The sequence below is a fragment of the Anser anser genome, assembly GCF_964211835.1.
Source record: "Anser anser genome assembly, contig: HAP1_SCAFFOLD_379, whole genome shotgun sequence".
NCBI lineage: Eukaryota > Metazoa > Chordata > Aves > Anseriformes > Anatidae > Anser > Anser anser.
The window spans coordinates 22,621-42,419 of NW_028154040.1; the positions used below are offsets into that span (position 1 = coordinate 22,621).

At 64.0% G+C, this 19,799-nt stretch overlaps 1 protein-coding gene across 1 annotated transcript in view; it reads left to right on the forward strand.

Moving 5' to 3' along the window:
- Positions 1 to 19,799, forward strand: part of CHD3 (chromodomain helicase DNA binding protein 3) — a gene marked incomplete at its 5' end in the record, with an annotated part of 40,496 nt that extends 20,697 nt beyond the window's left edge. The window contains 19 exons of the mRNA XM_083853263.1: positions 344 to 468; positions 1,382 to 1,613; positions 3,959 to 4,125; positions 5,874 to 6,051; positions 6,918 to 6,983; positions 7,286 to 7,371; positions 8,470 to 8,603; positions 10,533 to 10,677; positions 10,927 to 11,089; positions 12,087 to 12,199; positions 12,516 to 12,651; positions 12,733 to 12,831; positions 13,094 to 13,207; positions 13,306 to 13,414; positions 15,089 to 15,221; positions 15,891 to 16,086; positions 17,960 to 18,123; positions 18,570 to 18,696; positions 19,314 to 19,799. Of these exons, the coding sequence (XP_083709389.1) occupies positions 344 to 468; positions 1,382 to 1,613; positions 3,959 to 4,125; positions 5,874 to 6,051; positions 6,918 to 6,983; positions 7,286 to 7,371; positions 8,470 to 8,603; positions 10,533 to 10,677; positions 10,927 to 11,089; positions 12,087 to 12,199; positions 12,516 to 12,651; positions 12,733 to 12,831; positions 13,094 to 13,207; positions 13,306 to 13,414; positions 15,089 to 15,221; positions 15,891 to 16,086; positions 17,960 to 18,123; positions 18,570 to 18,696; positions 19,314 to 19,417 (2,591 nt within the window). The remainder of the gene's footprint in view (positions 1 to 343; positions 469 to 1,381; positions 1,614 to 3,958; positions 4,126 to 5,873; positions 6,052 to 6,917; positions 6,984 to 7,285; positions 7,372 to 8,469; positions 8,604 to 10,532; positions 10,678 to 10,926; positions 11,090 to 12,086; positions 12,200 to 12,515; positions 12,652 to 12,732; positions 12,832 to 13,093; positions 13,208 to 13,305; positions 13,415 to 15,088; positions 15,222 to 15,890; positions 16,087 to 17,959; positions 18,124 to 18,569; positions 18,697 to 19,313) is intronic.

Below are 19,799 nucleotides of genomic sequence, written 5' to 3' on the forward strand. Positions count from 1 at the left end.
AGGGGGGCACCAAGGGACCAAGGGGATGCAGGCATTTGGGGTGACACCCAGGCAGGATGGGGCCCCCCAGGAAGGATGGAGTCCCCCCAGGTAGTTTGGAGGGGGGGGGGACAGGGACTTTTAGGGTCTTTTATTTGGGGTGGGGGGCCTGACCCCATCCGTGATGGGTTCCTGGGGGGGGTTCAGGCTGCCTGTGTGCCCACCGCTGGGTGCTGGAGGGCGAGAGGATTTTTAGGGGGGGTTCTGGCAGCCCTGGGGTCCCTGATGATGCTGGGGGGGGTGCGGGGGGGCTGTGGGCTTTGCCGGGGGGCCGTCACCCCCCGTGCTGATGCCGGGGGGGCAGCGCCGGGGGCGCAGCAGTTCTGCTTCCTGCTGTCGACGCGGGCCGGGGGCCTCGGCATCAACCTGGCGACCGCCGACACCGTCGTCATCTTCGACTCCGACTGGAACCCCCACAACGACATCCAGGTGCGTGCCCCCCCCACGTCCTCTGCGGCCCCCTCCCCACCTCCTCTGCCCCGTCCCCTTGGCCTTGTCACCTCCCTGTCCCCAGCTGTCACCTCATGCCACCACGGCCCCCTCCCCGGCCGCTGCTACGCCACGATGGGTCCCACCACGGCCCCGGCCACACTCGGGTTCCTCAACGTGTCCCCATCACCACGTCCCCACCACCGTGTCCTCCGTGACCATGACCTCCATGGCCATGCCCCCACCACCATGTCCTCCATCACCGTATCCTCCATGACCATGTCTCCACTGCGTCCTCCACCACCACGTCCCCACCACCGCGTCTCTATCACCGTGTCCTCCATGACCACGTCACCACCACCATGTTCTCCACCACCGCGTCCCCACCGCCACGTCCCTACCACCGTGTCCTCCGCTACTGTGTTCTTCATGACCATGTCCCCACCACCGTGTCCTCCACCACCACATCTCCGCCACATCATCCACGACCATGCCTCCACCACCGTGTCCTCCACAACCGCATCCTCCACCACCGCATCCCCACCACCGTGTCCCCACCACCACATCCTCCAGCACCACATCCTCCACCACCACGTCCTCCACCACCACATCCTCCACCACCACGTCCCCACCACCAAGTCCTTCACAACCACATCCCCACCAACACGTCTTCCACCACTGTGTCCCCACCACCATGTCCTCCATGACCACCCACGTCCCCACCACCGCATCCTCCACCACTGCATCCTCACCACCACGTCCCTGCTCCAACACTCCCCTCACCTCCCCCCTCACCACGATGTCCTTACTGACATCCCCAACCTGTCCCCTTCCCCTGTGGCACTGCTCGATGCGTCCTCCACCTCCGTGTCCCTGCTCCGACACGTCCCCTGCTGCGTCCCCATCCCTGCAGGCCTTCAGCCGGGCGCACCGCATCGGCCAGGCCAACAAGGTGATGATCTACCGGTTCGTGACACGGGCGTCGGTGGAGGAACGCATCACGCAGGTGGCCAAGCGCAAGATGATGCTGACGCACCTGGTGGTGCGCCCGGGGCTGGGCTCCAAGGCCGGCTCCATGTCCAAGCAGGAGCTTGATGACATCCTCAAGTTTGGCACTGAGGAGCTCTTCAAGGACGAGAACGAGGGTCAGCGCCCGCTGGGGCTGGGGTGTGACGGGCCATGGGGGGGATGTGGGGGGATGTGGGGGGATGTAGGAGGCTGTGGTGGGATGTGGGAGGTCATGGTAGGACATGGGAGGCTGTGGTGGGACGTAGGAGGCCGTGGTAGGATATAGGAGGTCATGGTGGGACATGGGAGGCTGTGGTTGGATGTAGGAGGCCATGGTAGGATGTAGGAAGCCATGGTAGGATGTAGGAGGCCACAGTGGGACATGGGAAGCTGTGGTTGGATGTAGGAGGCCATGGAAGGACGTAGGACACCATGGTGGGACATGGGAGGCTGTGGTTGGATGTAGGAGGCCATGGAAGGATGTAGGAGGCCGTGGTGGGACACAACAGCTGATGCAAAGCTGCGGTGGGATGTGCTAGGCCTTGGCGGGATGTTTGAGGCAAGGCAGTGACAGGACACGTAAGGCCATGCTAGGGCCATGTTGGGACATGCAAAGGTACGGTGGGACGTGTGAGACCGTGGTGGGATGTGTGAGGCCATGATGAGATGTGCGAGGCCGCGATGGGTCATGCAAAGTGAGAACGGAACATGCAAAGCCACGGTAAGGCCGTGGTGGGATGTGCAGATCCATGACGGGATGCATGAAGTCATGGTTGGGCTGTGAGAGGGCACACAAGGACGTGAGGGGGCCATGATGGGACCCGTGAGGCCATGATGGGACATGGGAGGCTGTGAACTGGGTCACAGCAGGTCATGCAAGGCCATGGCGGGGCGTCATGTTGGGTTGTTCAAGGCCGGGTGGAGGCATGCCAGGCTGTGTTGGACCATACTGGGCTGTACTGGGCCATGTTGGTCTGTGTTGGACTGTATTGGGCCATGCTGGGCTGTGTTGGACCATGTTGGACCATATTAGACCTTCATGAGCTGTGGTGGACCATAATGGGCCATGCTGAGCTGTGTCAGGCCATGTTGGGCTATGTCGGGCCGTACCTGGACATACTGAGCTATATTGGACCATACTGGACCATACTGGGCTGTGTTGGACCATGTCAGGTCATGCTGAGCTGTATCAGGCCACGCTGGGCTGTATTGGACCATATTGGGCCATACTGGGACATGCTGAGCTATGTTGGACCATCCTGGGCCATACTGGGCCGTGTTGGGCCATACCTGGACATGCTGAGCTATGTTGGCCCACGTTGGGCCATACTGGGCTGTGTTGGACAGTGTCAGGCCATATTGAGGTGTATTGGGCCATGTTGAGTTGTGACAGGTTATACTGGGCTGTGTTGGAACCTACTGGTCCATGCTGGGCTGTGTCAGGCCATGTTGGGCCATACCTGGACATGCTGAGCTATGTTGGACCATACCGGGCCGCACTGGGCTGTGCTGGACCTTACTGGGTCATGTTGAGTGGTATCAGGTCATATTGGGCCATACTGGGCCACGCTGAGCTGTGTTGGGTTGTGTTGGGCCGTGTCAGGCCATGTTGGGCTGTGTTGGGCCATACCTTGACATGCTGAGCTATGTTGGACCATATTGGGTCATACTGGGCTGTGTTGGACCTTACTGGGTCATGATGCGTTGTGTCAGGTCATACTGGGCCATACTGGGCCGTGTTGAGCTGCGACAGGCCACGTTGTGCTGTGACAGGCCTTATTGGGCTGTGTTGGAGCATACTGGGTCATGTTGAGTTGTGTTGGGGTGCGTTGGGCCATGTAGACCTGTATCGGGCCATGTTGGGCTGTGTCAGGCCATGTTGGACCATGCTGAGTTGTGTCAGGCCATGTTGAGTTGTATCGGGCCATGCTGGGCCCTGCTGAGCTGCGTCGGGCCATGTTGAGTTGTGCTGGGCCATGTTGAGTTGTGTCAGGCCACGTTGGGCCACGCTGGGCTGTGTTGGGCCACACTGGGCTGTGTCAGGCCATGTTGGGCTGTGTCAGGCCATGTTGGGCTGTGTTGGGCCATGTTGGGCTGTGTTGAGCTGTGTCAGGTTATTTGGGGCCTTGTTGAGTTGTGTCAGGCCACGATGGTCCATGTTGGGCTATATTGGGCCATGTTGGGCTGTGTTGAGCTGTGTCAGGCCACGCCGGGCTGTGTTGGGCCATGTTGGACTATGTTAGGCCATGTTGAGCTGTGTCAGGCCACGTTGGACCATGTTGGGCTGTACTGGGCCATGTTGGGCCGTGTCGGGCCACGCTGAACCGTGTTGGGCTGTATCAGAGCATGCTGGGCTGTGTTCGACCGTGCTGGGCCACGCTGGACCGTGTTGGGCCACGCTGGGCCACGCTGGGCCATGCTGGGCCATCCTGGACCAAGTCAGGCCACGCCAGGCCGTGTCAGCGGCGTGTCACCGGCGCAGGGGAGAACAAGGAGGAGGACAGCAGCGTCATCCACTACGACAACGAGGCCATCGCCCGGCTGCTCGATCGCAACCAGGACGCCACCGACGACGCCGACGTGCAGAACATGAATGAGTACCTCAGCTCCTTCAAGGTGGCGCAGTATGTCGTGCGCGAGGAGGACAAGGTGCGCCTGGGGACGGGGACGGGGGGGGCACAAGGCGGGGACGAGGGAGGTGACGGAGGTGATGGGGATGATGGGGACATTGGAGATGGTGGGGTGAGATGTGGTGGGGATGATGGAGGTGGGGACGATGGAGGTGGGAACAGTGGAGACGACGGAGATAAAGATGATGAGGATGGTAGGGATGATGGGGGTAGGTGTGATGGGGATGATGGAGGTGGGGACAATGGAGATGATGGAGATAAAGACAATGGGGATGGGGACAATGGGGATGATGGGGACATTGGAGATGGTGGGGTGAGATGTGGCGGGGATGATGGAGGTGGGGACGATGGAGATGGGAACGGTGGAGATGATGGAGATGAAGATGATGGGGGTGGGGACAGTGGGGACGGTGGAGATGGTGGGGACAATGGGAGCGGGGGCGATGGAGATGATGTGGGTAGAGATGATGGAGGCAGGGATGATGACAATGGGGATGGAGACGATGGAGATGGGGACAATGGAAATGGGGATGACGGAGATGTAGGTGATGAAGACGTTGGGGATGTGAGTGGGGGAGATGGGGACGATGAAGATGGAGATGATGGGGGTGATGGAATGGGAATGGTGGAAATGGGAACGAGTGGAACGGAGTCGGAGATGATGGGGGTGATGGAGACATGGAGATGGGGACGGGATGAAGGAGGTGGAGGTGAGGATGGGGATGATGGAGGAGGAAAAAATGGGGACCATGGGAATGGGAACCATGGAAACAGTGGAGATGGGGACAGTGGGGATGATGAAGCTGGGGACAATGGGGACGGAGATGATGGAGGTGATGGGGACAGTAGAGGTGGAGGTGATGGAGATGATGGGAATGGAGATGGAGATGATGGAGATCGTGGGGATGGAGAGGACGGGGACAGTAGGGATAAAGATAATGGAGATGATGGGGATGAAGATGATGGAGATGGTGAGGACAGTGGAGGTGGAGGTGATGGAGATGGGGATGCAGAAGATGGGGTCAATGGAGATGAAGAGGATGGAGATCATGGGGATGAAGGTGATGGAGATCATGGGGAAGGAGATGATGAGGACAGTGAAGGTAGGGGTGATGGCGACAACGGAGATGGAGATGATGGAAATCATGGGTGGGGTGGAGATCTTTGGGGCGATGGGGACAATGCAGATGAAGGTAATGGAGATGCTGGGGACAACGGAGGTGTTGGAGTTGATAAGGATGATGGGGATGGGGACGGTGGAGATGATGGAGGTGGGGACAACAAGGGTGGGGATGACGGAGGTGATGGGAACAGTGGAGGTGGGGGTGGTGGAAATGATGGGGATGGAGATGAGGACAGTGGAGGCGGATGGGGATGATGAGGACAGTGGAGGTGGAGGTGATAGGGACAGGGGAGGTGATGGGGATGATGGGGATGGAGATGAAGACAGTAGAGATGGAGGTGATGGGGACAGTGGAGATGATGGAGGTGATGGAGATGATGGGGATGGAGATGATGGGGATGGAGATGATGGGGATGGAGATGATGGGGATGGAGATGATGGGGGATGATGGAGATGATGAGGGCAGTGGAGGTGGAGATGTTGGGATGATGGGGACAGGGATGATAGGGATAAAGAAGATGGAGATGATGATGGGGATGGAGATGATGGGGAGGAGGCAACGGAGGTGGAGGTGATGGGGACAATGGAGATGGAGATGATGGAGACCATGGGGACGATCCAACCCACGGCGCCTCCTCCGGCAGATCGAGGAGATCGAGCGGGAGATCATCAAGCAGGAGGAGAACGTCGACCCCGACTACTGGGAGAAGCTGCTGCGGCACCACTACGAGCAGCAGCAGGAGGACCTGGCGCGCAACCTGGGCAAGGGCAAGCGGGTGCGCAAGCAGGTCAACTACAACGACGCTGCCCAGGAGGACCAAGGTGGGCGCTGGGAGGGAACTGGGAGGCACTGGGAGGGAACTGGGAGGGAACTGGGAGGGAACTGGGAGGCACTGGGAAGCACTGGGGAGGAGCTGATGCACAAGCTGGTCAAGGACAAGCAGGTCAGCTACAACGACGGTGCCCAGGTGGGCACTGGGAAGGAACTGGGAGGCACTGGGAGGATACTGGAACATACTGGGAGTTACTGGGAGGGGTCCAGGTGCACTGGGCACCCCAAGCTTAGAGAACCAAGGTGGGTGCAGGGCGGCTGAGAGCACTGGGAGGCACTGGTGAGGTACTGGGGTGCGTGGAGGAGGCACTGGGATGTACTGGGAAGGTACTGGGATACACTGGGAGGGTGTTGGGAGGCGCTGGGGGAAGAGCTGATGGTCACGCCCATGAGGACCAAGGTGGGTGCAGGGCAACTGGGAGCACTGGGAGGCACTGGTGCGTGCCTCGGGAGGCACCAGAAAGGACTGGGAGGATACTGGGAAGCACTGGGACAGACTGGGAGGCACCCGGGGGGAGTCCCGATGCACCGGGCACCCACACCCCAGAGGACTGGGGTGCCCCCGAGGCAACTGGGAGCACTGGGAGGTTACTGGGATGTTCCTCTGGGGCACTGGGAGGCACTGGGACAGACTGGGAGGCACTGGGAGGGCTCTGAGCCAGGCTGCGGAACATGCGGGGGGCATTTGGGGTAGGGGGGCTTTTAGGGGGCATTTGGGTGGGCATCTGGGGGTCCCGGGGGGGGTACCTGGGTACTGGGGGCCCTGGGGGGCGATTTGGGGTCCCAGGGGGTGGGGGGGGCAATATTGGGGTGCACAGGGGGGGTCCTGGTGGTGCTGATCCCCGCCCCCCCCCAGACAACCAGTCCGAGTACTCGGTGGGCTCCGAGGAGGAGGACGAGGACTTCGATGAGAGGCCGGAGGGTGAGTGCCCCCCCCTGCCCCCCTTGTGTCCCCCCCATGTCCCTCTGCCCCCCCCACGTCCCTCTTCCCCCCCCCATGTCACTCTGCCCCCCCCATGTCCCTCTGTCCCCCCACCCCCGTAATGTCCCCAACTGTTCTCGGTGTCCTCCCCAGGCCCCCCCTTTCTGGGGTGGGCTCCTGCCTTCCCCTGGGGGAGGGGGGGACACCTTGGGGAGTCCCGGGGGGCACAGGGGCGGTCCGGGGGGGCCTCCTGGGTGCCCTGGGGGGGTCACGGGGGGGGTGACAGCGATGTCCCCGTCCAGGCCGGCGCCAGTCCAAGCGGCAGCTCCGGAACGAGAAGGACAAACCGCTGCCCCCGCTGCTGGCCCGGGTGGGGGGCAACATCGAGGTGAGGACCCCCGGGGGGGCACCTCGGGGTGGGGGGGGTCCCCTGGGTCCCCCCTGGGTCCTCCGTGGGTCCCCTTGTGTCAGCTGGGGGGGGCATCGGGTCCCCTTGTGTCACCCGGGGGGGCGTCGGGTCCCCTTTTGTCCCTTATCCCACCCTGGGTGCCTGGGGGTGCCCCCCTGAGACCTGAGGGGTCCCTCTGACCCCTGGGGGGGTCACCTGGGTGTCCCCCCCCCCCAGCCACCAGCGTCCCCCCTCCTCCTGTCACCTTTCTGGTCCCCTGGTTCCCCCCCCCAGTGTCCCCAGCAGCCCCCCCCCCTCGTATCTTCCCTTCCTGTGCAAGCCTCGAGGTGTCCCCGTCCCCTCGGGCTGTCCCTGTCCCCCTGGGTGTCCCCTCGGGGTGTCCCCATCCCCCCTGGGTGTCCCCCCAGGTGTCCCCCTGGGTGTCCCCATCCCTTGGGGTGTCCCTGTCCCTTGGGGTGTCTCCATCCCCCCAGGTGTCCCTGTCCCCACAAGTGTCCCCATCCCTCGGGGTGTCCCTGTACCTCGGGGTGTCCCCGTCCCCTGGGGTGTCCCCACCCCCCAGATGTCCCTGTCCCTCGGGGTGTCCCCACCCCCCAGATGTCCCTGTCCCTTGGGGTGTCCCCATCCCCTGGGGTGTCCCCCTCCCCCTGGATGTCCCTATCCCGTCGGGGTGTCCCCATCCCTTGGGGTGTCCCTGTCCCTTGGGGTCTCCCCACCCCCCCAGATGTCCCCATCCCCTGGGTGTCCCCATCCCCTGGTGTCCTTGTCCCTCAGGGTGTCTCTGTCCCCACGGGGTGTCCCTGTCCCTTGGGGTGTCTCTGTCCCCTAGATGTCCCCATCCCTTGGGGTGTCCCCCCGCCCCTGGTGTCCCCATCCCTTGGGGTGTCCCTGTCCCTCGGGGTGCCCCCACCCCCCTGGGTGTCCCCGTCCCCTCCACGTATCCCCACCCCCCGGATGTCCCCCTCCCCCGGGTGTCCCCGTCCCCTCAGGGTGTCCCCGTACCCTCGGGGCGTCCCCGTCCCCCCGGGGTGTCCCCCCGCCCCCCCGGTGTCCCCGTGACCCCCCCCCGTGCCGCAGGTTCTGGGCTTCAACACGCGGCAGCGCAAGGCGTTCCTCAACGCCGTCATGCGCTGGGGGATGCCCCCCCAGGACGCCTTCACCTCCCAGTGGCTCGTGCGCGACCTCCGCGGCAAGAGCGAGAAGGAGTTCAAGTAGGTGGCACCGCGGGGACGCCTCGGGGACGCCTCGGGGACACCGTGGGGACACCGCGAGGACAGCGGGTGGTGGCCGCGGGCGTCCCCAGGGCTGTCCCTGGGGTGGGGGTGAAGGGACTTAGGCGGCTGAGGTGCGGTCGTGTGTCCCCGTCTCTCTGTCCCTGGGGGGCTGCTGGTGTCCCCACGGTGTCCCCACGGTGTCCCCACAGTGTCCCCATGTCCCTGTGAGTCCCCGTGTTCCTGCGTGTCCCCGCTGTGTCCCCATGTGTGTCCCTGCATCCATGTGTGTCCCCATTCATGTCCCGGTGTCCCTGTGTGTCCCCATGTCCCCACTGTCCCCACATGTCCCTATGTCCCTGTGTGTCCCTATGTGTCCCCATGTGTCCCATGTCCCCATATTTGTCCTCATGTGTGTCCCCGTGTGTGTCCCCATGTGTGTCCCCATGTCCCTGTGTGTCCCCAAGTCCCCACTGTCCCCACGTCCCCTTGTCCCTGTGTCCCCATATGTCCCCATATGTCCCCGTGTCCCCATTTTTGTCCCTATGTGTCCCCACGTCCCCGTGTGTGTCCCCACATCCCCATTTGTGTCCCCACATCCACGTGTCTCCATTGCCCCATGTCCCTGTGCCATGTCCCCATATGTCCCCATGTCTGCGTCCCCTCCGTGTACCTCTGTTTCCCCCATGTCCCTGTCCCTGATGTCCCTGCATGTCCCCATATTGTTGTCCCCTCCATGTCCCCAGTGTCCCTGTCCCTTTTATGTCCCTGCATGTCCCCATGTCCCTGTCCCCTCCATGCCCCGTGTCCTCACCATGTCCCTGTACTCCTCCATTGTCCCATGTCCCTTTGTCCCTCATGTCCCAGCATGTCCCCATGTCCTTGTCCCCTGATGTCCCTGCACGTCCCCATCTCCGTGTCCCCATCCATGTCCCCATCTGTCCCTCTCTGTCCCCCGTGTCCCTTCACGTCCCTGCATGTCCCCACCTTCCCATGTCCATGTCCCGATACGTCTCCATGTCCCGACATGTCCCTGCATGTCCCCAAGTCTTCCCACGTGCCCCGTGTCCCCAAGTGTCCCCGAGTGTCCCCAAGTGTCCCCGTGCCGCGTGATGAGCCCTTACTCAGCCGAGCGCCGCCGCCGTCGGCTTTCCTGGGGAGCGGGCGAGCGCCGTGTCCCCCTCGCGCCGACGCACAGCCACCCCTGCGGGGGACCGGGGTGTCCCCCATGTCCCTGTGTCCCCAAGGGGGGCCGGGCAGGGCCCAGGGGATGCCAGAGAGGTGGCAGGACCCGGCCACGGCCGGCACAGGCGTGGGACGGGTGCTGTGACGAGGGGACGGCTGATGGCGCGGGGACGTCGGGGACATCAGGACATTGGGGACATCGGGGACGTTGGGAACATGGGGGATGCTGGGGAAGTTGGGGACGTTGGGGACATCGGGACATTGGGATGGGGATCCCAGGAACGGGGACAAGGACCCTGGGGACAAGGGCAATGGGACATGGGGGGACATGGGGATGTTGGGGACATCAGGGACAATGGGTTGGGGATCCCGGGAGTGGGGACAAGGACAATGGGGACGAGGACAGCGGGACGTGAGGGGACACTGATGGCAGGGACCTTGGGGACAGGGATGAGGACGGAGCCCTGGGGACTATGGAGACAGGGACATGGGATGGGGACATCCCCACAGATGAGGAGAGGGGACCCTGGGGACAGGGACCCTGGGGATGGGGACAACAGGGACGGGGTCTGCAGGGACAAAGCACCTCGGGGACAGGGACAATCGGGACGGGAGCCCCTCGGGATGGGGACGCAGGGGACAGTGATGCCGGGGATGGGGCTGTGGGGACGAGGGGACCGTGGGGACGAGGGGCCACCGGGGGGGTGGCGGTGGCGGTGTCCCCAAGGGCTGGCGTGTCCCCAGGGCCTACGTGTCCCTCTTCATGCGCCACCTCTGCGAGCCGGGCGCCGACGGCTCCGAGACCTTCGCCGACGGGGTCCCGCGGGAGGGGCTCTCGCGGCAGCAGGTGCTGACCCGCATCGGTGTCATGTCCCTCGTCAAGAAGAAGGTACGCGGGTCCCCCCGTCACCTCTGTCACCCCCGTCCCCTCCCTGTCACCCCCGTCCCCTCCCTGTCACCTCCGTCCCCTCCGTGTCCCCTGGGCCCCCACCTGAACCCCGGGGTCTCCTCGGTCCCCTGCCTCCCCCCATGTCCCCTGGGTGGCCCCCCCGGCTCCCCCCCGTCCCCTAGGTCCCCCCGTGTCCCCCGGTGTCCCCCTCCAGTCCCCAGTGTCCCCAGTGTCCCCGCCGCCCCCCAGGTGCAGGAATTCGAGCACATCAACGGGCGCTGGAGCCTCCCCGAGCTGGTCCCGGAGCCCAGCGCCGACTCCAAGCGCTCGTCGCGCGCCTCGTCCCCCGCCAAGACCTGCAGCACCGACCCCGAGCAGAGCCGCACGCCCACCCCCTGCACCTCCAAACCCGGTACGGGCACGGGGACGGGGGCACGGGGACGCGGGGACAAGGGCACGAGGGTGTGGGGACACGGGGATGGGGACACAGGGACATGGGGACATGGGGTTGGGGATATGGGGGTGTGGGGACATGGGGATGGGGACACGGGGACGTGGGACACAGGGATGGGGTTATGGAGGTGTGGGGACACGGGCATGGGGACACAGGGACATGGGGACACGGGGATGGGGACACGGGGATGTGGGACATGGGGATGGGGGACATGGGGATGGGGACATGGGGACCTGGGGACACGAATGTAGGGACAGAGACACTAGGACATGGGAACACAGGGACACAGGGACACAGGGACACAGGGATGGGGACATGGGGACACAGGGATGTGGGGACAGGGATATGGGGACAAGGGGACATGGGGACACGGGGACAAGGGGACACGGGGACATGGGGACACGGGGACACAGGGATATAGGGACAAGGACATGGGGACACAGAAGTGTGGGGACATGGGGACACAGGGACAGGGAGATGGGGATGTGGGGACATGGGGATGTGGGGACACGGATATAGGGACAGGGACATGGGGACAAGGGGACATGGGGACACGGGGACATGGAGATGGGGACGCAGGGGTGTGGGGACAGGGGATGAGGATCGGGACGTGGGGACATGGGGGACAGGGAGTGGGGACGTAGGGACATGGGGATGTGGGGACAGGGGATGGGGACACAGTAACGTGGTGGCAGGTTGGGGACAGGGACACCAGGGACATGGGAGATGGGATGAGGGCACGGGAACAGGGTGTGGGAACTGACGTGGGGGACGGGAAGGACAGAGGATGGTGACAGGGCCACCAGGGACATGGGGACAAGGGATGGGGACAGGGACACGGGACAGCGGCCACGGGGGACAGGGGATGGGGACATGGGGGACACAGGAGCGTCACCGGGGTGCTCAGGGCCCCCGCGTCCCCGTGTCCCCACGGCTCAATGTCCCCTGTCCCCAGCCACGCCAGCGCCCAGCGAGCGCGGGGACGGGATGGGGCCGCCCCCGGACAGGGACGACGGTGACACCCGGGACGAGAAGGAGCCCAAAGGTCCCGAGAAGATGGAGACGGAGGTGGGTGACTGCGCTGTCCCCGCCCCTGTCCCCAACCCTGTCCTTGTCCCCAACGCTGTCCTCACCTTGTCCCTGTCCCAGCTGTTTGTCTTCTGTCCCTGTCACCGCCTCTGTCCCTGTTCCTGTCCCATGTCCCCATCCCTGCCCTCCTCCCCATCGCTGTCCCCTTCGTCCTCATCCTCATCTTCGTCCCCTCCGTCCCCTCCCTGCTGTTGTCCCCACGTCCCCCGTTCCCCCCCAGCCCCCCCCCTCACCCCCTGGGCTGTGTGGGGACACCGGGGGTGACGCCACCTCCGTGTCCCCGTTGTCCCCGCAGGCTCCCGTCCCCGAGGCGCCACCGTCCCCGGGCGATGGCAGCGAGACCGAGGGGCCGAGGAAGGGCGAGGAGGAGGAGGGCCCCGGCGGCGAGCGGGAGCCTGAGGCCGAAGGGCCCCTGGCCCGCGACGAGCGTGGTGAGCGCCCGGTGTCCCCGTGTCCCCCCCTAATGTCCCCAAGGACCTGGGTCCCTGAGCCCCCCCTGCCCCCCCCCGCAGGCGCCGAGGTCGAGAAGCCCCCCGGGGGGGAGAAGGGCGACGAGAAACCCCCCGAGGAGGAGCCCAAGGAGCGGCCGGGAGACCCCGACCCCAAACGAGGTACCTGGGGGCGGGGCTTGGCTGTGGGGGCAGGGCCTGACAGGTTGGGGATCCGCTTGGGGGCGTGGCTAAACTAAATAGGGGGCGGGGCTTAACCCAAAAGCCCCGCCTGCAGCGTTCCATTGGTACTTGCGCTGCGTTCACTCTGAAGCCTACTGATGGCCGGGAGCCGCTCCCTGCTTGCCAGGGGGGGCTGCGGGTGGTCTGGGGGAGGCGGGGGGGGGGCACGACGTGGTGCTGAGCCCCGTGCCCCCCCTCGCAGAGGAGGTGAAGGCCGAGAAGGAGCCCAAGCTGGAGCCGCGCGCCAACGGCCGGCGGGAAGACAAAGCCGAGAAGCCGCGGTTCATGTTCAACATCGCCGACGGCGGCTTCACGGGTGAGCCACGGGGGGGCCCTGGGGTTTTTGGGGTGCGGGTTGGGGGGCACGCGGCGGGGTCCCCACGCTCCTGACGCCCCCCCCCCCCGGCCCCGCAGAGCTGCACACGCTGTGGCAGAACGAGGAGCGTGCCGCCGTCTCCTCGGGGAAGCTCAACGAGATCTGGCACCGGCGCCACGACTACTGGCTGCTGGCCGGCATCGTCCTGTATCCTTCCAGCGCCCGCAGCACCCTGGGGTGCCCCCAGCACCCCCAGGTCCCGCCCACAGCACCCTGGGGTGCCCCCAGCACGCCCAGGTCCCCCCACAGCACGTTGGCGTGCTCCCAGTATGCCCAGATCCACCCCCACAGCACCCTGGGGTGCCCCCAGCATGCCCAGGTCCTCCCAGCAGCACCCTGGGGTGCCCCTGGTACCCCCCAGCATGCCCAGTTCCCCCCCCTACAGCACTTCTTAAACTCTCCCAGCACCCTTGGGTGCTCCCCAGTACCTCCCAGGTCCCCCCCAGCACCCACAGGTGCTCCCCAGTACTTTGTTGGTGCCCCCAGCACCCCCGGGTGCCCCCCAGCTGCCACCATTCTCCCCGGGGATGGTGGCAGTGGGGCAGTGGCAGCAGGGTGACATCTGGGTGTGGGGGGGGCAGGGGCAGGTAATGTGGGGACAGCGGTGACAAGGGGACAGTGGTGACGTGGGGACAGTGGTGGCAGTGATGGTGACACTGGGGACAGCCCTTAGGGCACAGCCTGGGGGGTGACGTGGGAGCAGAAGGAGGTGCTGGGGACAGAGTGGTGTGGTGACATGGTGACACTGTGACAGTGCCTTGGGGCACAGTGGCATGGTGACACCGTGACTTGGTGACATAGTGAAACGGTGACACCATGACATGGTGACTTGGTGACACAGTGACTCGGTGACATGGTGGCACCATGACATGGTGACATGGTGGCACCATGACATGGTGACTTGGTGACTTGGTGACATGGTGACACCATGAGACAGTGACTTGGTGACATAGTGACATGGTGACTTGGTGACATGGTGACACAGTGACATCGTGACGTGGTGACACACTGCCTTGGTGACACAGTGACACAGTGACACGGTGACACGGTGGCTGTCCTTACCACACAGCTCTGGCTCCACGTGCTGGACGTGGGATGGTCGGGGGGGTACGAGGGGGATGTTGGGGACACGGTGACACGGTGGCAGTGACAGGGTGGTGGTGACACGGTGGTAGTGATGCAGTGACAGTGACATGGTGACGCGGTGATGCAGGGACGTGGTGATGCGGTGACACGGTGGTGCAGTGACATTGACCTGGTGATGCAGTGATCTGGTGACATGGTGATGCGGTGACATGGTGACACTGTGACACAGTGACATTGTGACATGGTAGTGCAGTGACATGGTGATGCGGTGACACGGTGACATGGTGACGTATTGATCTGGTGACACGGTGATCTGGTGATCCGATGATCATGGTGACACGGTGACATGGTGATGCGGTGACACAATGATGTGACACAGCGATGTGGTGGTGTGGTGATCTGGTGACATGGTGACACAGTGACACGGTGACACAGTAATCTGGTGACACGGTGACACAGTGACATGGTGAAGCAGTGACACGGTGTCTCAGTGGCATGGTGACGCGGTGACATGGTGACAAAGTGACAAGGTGACAGTGACAGTCCCTAGCACGTGGCCACAGCTCCGTGCGCCGGATGGGGAATGACCAGGGGGGAAGAGGTTGACATGGTGACGCAGTGACACGGTGACATAGTGACACAGTGACGCAGTGACATGGTGACACGGTGACATGGTGACACGGTGACATAGTGACACGGTGACACAGTGACGCGGTGACAGTCCTTAGCGCGCAGCCACGGCTACGCGCGCTGGACGGACATCCAGAACGACGGCGCCTTCGGGGTCATCAACGAGCCCTTCAAGGGCGAAGCCTCGAAGGGAAACTTCCTGGAGATGAAGAACAAGTTCCTCGCACGCCGCTTCAAGGTGAGCGCACGGGGGCCTTGCACGAGGGCCTTGCACGAGGGCTTTGCACGAGGGCTTTGCACGAGGGCCTTGCACCCGCACGGGGGTCTTGCACGAAGGTTGGCCTCGCACGGGGGCTGCTCTGGGGACACGGCTTGTGGGGCTGGCGCACGGGGGCCGTGTTTGCACGCTTGTGCGAGCTTTTTGCACGAGGGCCTCCCTGCACAAGCGCCAGGCTCGCACGAGGGGCCGGGCACAGCGAGCGTGCACCCAGGCGGTGCTCACATGTGGGCCACGCACAAGCGCAGAGAGGGCTTGCACGGGGACAGGGCACAAGAGGCAGAGCCCCCACGAGGGGACACGGAGGCCACCATGGGTGCGTGGAGAGCACCGGGGGGACGCAGAGGCCACCGGGGTGGTGAGGCCAGTGACGAGGCCACCAGGGGGCCACGGAGGCCACCAGGGGGGCGCGGAGGACATTGGGGTGGCACGGAGGCCACTGGAGGTGCCTGGAGGCCGCCGGGGGGACGCGGAGGCCACCAGGGATGCGCGGAGGCCACTGGGGGTGCCCGGAGGCCACCAGGGATGCGTGGAGGCCACCGGGGTGGCGAGGCCGGTGGCGAGGCCGCCTCCCCCCTCCCCCTTTTTTCCCCTTTTCCCCCCCTTTTTTCCTCCCCCCGCCTCCCGCAGCTCCTGGAGCAGGCGCTGGTGATCGAGGAGCAGCTGCGCCGCGCCGCCTACCTGAACATGACGCAGGACCCCAGCCACCCCGCCATGGCCCTCAACACCCGCTTCGCCGAGGTCGAGTGCCTGGCCGAGAGCCACCAGCACTTGTCCAAGGAGTCGCTGGCGGGCAACAAGCCCGCGAACGCCGTCCTGCACAAGGGTAAGAGGCGGGCGGGCCGGCGCGCCCGGCGCGGACGCCCCGTGTAGCGCCTCGCACCTCTCTGTACCCGCGCTCTCAATCATTAAAGTGGGGTTCTCCTCCCAACCGGCTCCCGGTGTATCCTTGCTCTGCGCGTGCTTTCTGGCGGCCGGGGAGGGCGCGGGGGGGCGGCGGGGCAGCTGCTGGAAGGCCCCCGAGGGGTTTCCGGGGTGTGAGTAAACCTTGAGTAAGCTCGGAGTAAGGCGGGGCACGGACGCAGGGCGGCCCGAGGGGTTCCGGGGTGCGCGAGGAGGAGCAGCCGGGTGCTTCTGTTGCATACCGCGGGGCTTTGCGCTAAGATGTATCTGCTTAGTAACTGTAGTGTAAGTCTGGAGGATGCAAGTAGTATGTGCCATGTACTTCGGGAGTACGTAATGCCTTACCCAGTGTATCTCTTGCGGGGGTATGGAATGAGTATATTCTGAGTAACCCTTGCAGTGGCCAGAGTATCCCTGGTGCATGTAACAAGTAAGCCCCGAGTAATTCTGGTGTACAGAGTGGGAGTACCCAGATGGTTCCTGCTTGCATGTAATGTGTAAACCCAGAGTATCCCTGCAGCATGTACAGGCTTTGCCCAGAGTGCCCCTGGTTCATTTAATGAGTAAGCCTGGAGTACTCTCGGGGCATGTGCTGAGTATGCCCAGAGCATCTCTGGTGTATTTAAGGTCTTTGCCAGCAATATCACTAGAGTAAGCCATGAGTATCATTCATGTAGGCTGCTGTAGCTATGGAGAGGTTCTCAGGGGGATCTGATGAGTATTCCCTGAGTATTCCTTCCCTAAGGGTCCATTAGCAATGTGCCCTCAGGATCTCGTGGCTGAGTAATGAGTATTGGTGATGTAGCTGCAGGCCATCCCGTGAGCTCCTTGGCCTTAGGAGTATGCGAGGAGGATGCCCGGAGTATCTCTGGTAGAAGTAGAATGTATCTGGAGTATCTCTGGTCTATCTGAGGAGTGTACCTGGAGTATCTTTGGTGTGCCTAAGGCATAAATCCAGAGTATCTCCGGAGCATTTAAAGAGAATATCCAGAGTGGCTAAGGGGTATACCCTGAGTATCTGTGGTGTATCTAAGGAATATGCCCAGAGTGTCAAAGTAGCATATGCTACCTCAGGTGTCACTAAAGATTATACCTGGAGTAGCTCTGGTGTGTCTAGGGAGGATACCTGCAGTGTCTAAGGAGTATGTATGCCTGGAGTATCTCCAGTGTAGCTAAAGCATGTGCCCCCAGGTGCCCGAGCAGTGTGCCTGGAGTATCTCTGGTGTCTCTAAAAAGTTTACACAGAGTATCTCCAGTGTGTCTAAGGTGTATGCCTGGAGTGTGCAAGGAGCACAGCCAGAGCAACTCTGGTGTGTTTAGAGTAAACCCAGAGTGGCTAAAGAGTAAACCTGGCGTGTCCCAGTGTGTCTAGAGAGTATATCCAGAGTAAGTAGCATAATTAGAGCATCTCCAGTGTGACTAAGGAGCATACCTGGAGTATGTACACCCAGAATACCTCTAGCGTACCCATACCCAGTGTACCTCTGAGTCCTCCCACCCTGGAGCATGCCCCCACTTCCCGCTGGTGCATCCCCCGAGTATCCCTTGAGTAGCTCCCCACCTTCCCCTCCCTCTCCCCACCCCCCTCCTTGCTCTCACGTGAGTATCTCCACCCCCGCTCCCCAAAATAACCCGTGACTATGCTGTGATTAACCTATGAGTAAGCTGCGAGTAACCTACGAGTAACCTATGAGTAAGCTGTGAGTAGGCGTGGGGTGGCCCCCCGGCGCTGACGGGCCGCTCCCCGCCCCTCTTTCTCTCTCTCTCCCCCCCCCGTTTCGCCCCCCCGGCGCCAGTGCTGAACCAGCTGGAGGAGCTGCTGAGCGACATGAAGGCGGACGTCACCCGCCTCCCCGCCACCCTCTCCCGCATCCCCCCCATCGCCGCCCGCCTCCAGATGTCGGAGCGCAGCATCCTCAGCCGCCTCGCCAGCAAGGGCACCGAGAGCCACCCCCCGCCCGTAAGTCACCGCGCGTCCCCCCCCCCCCGGGGATGTCTCCCCCTCCCCCTCTCCGCTCCCCCCGTGGGGGTGTCCTCCCTTCCTCGGGGTTGTTCCCCCCTTCCCTGGGGTCGTTCCCCTACACACACCCTGACCTCGGGGCCTTGGGGACATCCCTCGGGTGCTGACACCCCCTGCCTTGGGGGGCACCCTGGGGACACCCCCTCGCCTTGGGGACACCCTAAGCCCTTGGGGACCCCCTCACCCCTTGGATCCCTTGGGGACACCCTGACCCCCCCCTCTCGGGGACACCCAGCCCCCGCCGCCCCCGGGACACCCTCATCCCCTGGGGACACCCTGACCCCTGGGGACACCCTGGGGTGCCCATCCCATGGGGACACCCACCTCGGGGATCCCCAGAGGCAGCAGGGTTGGGGGGGGTGACAGCGTTGTCCCCGTGTCCCCAGACCTTCCCGCCGGGGCCCTACGCCACCCCCCAGAGCTATGGGGGCACCTTTGGGACCCCCCCGGCCGGAGCTCTCCCCCCCGGGGGGGCCAACTACAGTCAGATGCCGCCCGGCTCCTTCATCACTGGTGAGCACCCAGACCCCTGGAGTCCTTTTTTTTGGGGGGGGGGGGGGGGAACCACATACCTGGGGGGAGCACCCACATACTTTGGGGGGGGCAGCACCCACATACCTTGGTCCTTGGCAGGGGGTACCCGGACTCCTGGGTCCTTTTTTGTGGGGATGCACCCAGTCCCCTGGGTCCTTCTACTGGGGGGGGGAGCACCCACATACTTTGTGGGGGGGCACCCAGTCCCCTGGGTCCTTCTACTGGGGGGGGGAGGAGCACCCACATACTTTGTGGGGGGGCACCCACATACCTAGGTCCTTCTGGGGGGAGATCTGGATCCCTGGGTCCTTTTTTTTGGGTGGGTGGGGGGCATCCGAACCCCTGGGTCCTTTTGGGGGGAGCACATGGACCCCTGGGTCCTTTTTTTGGGGGGGGGGCACCCACATACCTGGGTTCTCCGGGGGGGGGCACCCAGGCCCCTGGGAAGGGGGAGGGGACCCCTGGGTCCCCTTGGGGGGGGGCACCCAGATGCTTGGATCTGGCAGAGTGGGGAGGGACTGGGGTGTTATTGGGGGGGAGGGGCAGTGTGTGGGGCCCCCCCCTTGAATTATGTCCCCCCCCCCAACTCTGTGCAGCCGCTGCCAACGGCCCCCCGGTGCTGGTGAAACGGGAGCGTGAGGCCGAAGGGCCGGAGAAGAAGGAGCCGCGCGGGGGCGAAGTCATCTGCATCGACGACTGAGGGGGGGGCTGGCGGGGCCCCCCCTCCCCCCCCAGCCCTCCCCCCCCACACCCGGGCCGCCCCCTCCCCCCCCCTTGGCTACGGCAGGGGCGGGAGGGGGAGGGGGGAGAGACACTGCCGGAATCGCCTCGTTTCACCCCAAAAGCTGGGGTGGGGCAGCACCCGGCGTGGGGGCGTTTTGGGGGGGGGGGGGGTGACGAGGACCACTGCAACTATAAATATGAATATATATATATATCCCCGGTGGCGGGGGGGGCCCCGGCGTCCGGGTTGGCCCCAGTGTCCCCCCCGAGGTTCCCCGGTGTCCCCAGGGCCCCCCCCCCCCCCGGGGCTTGGGCACTTGTTTAACCGCAGCAGAATAAAACCCGGTTCCTTGGCTACG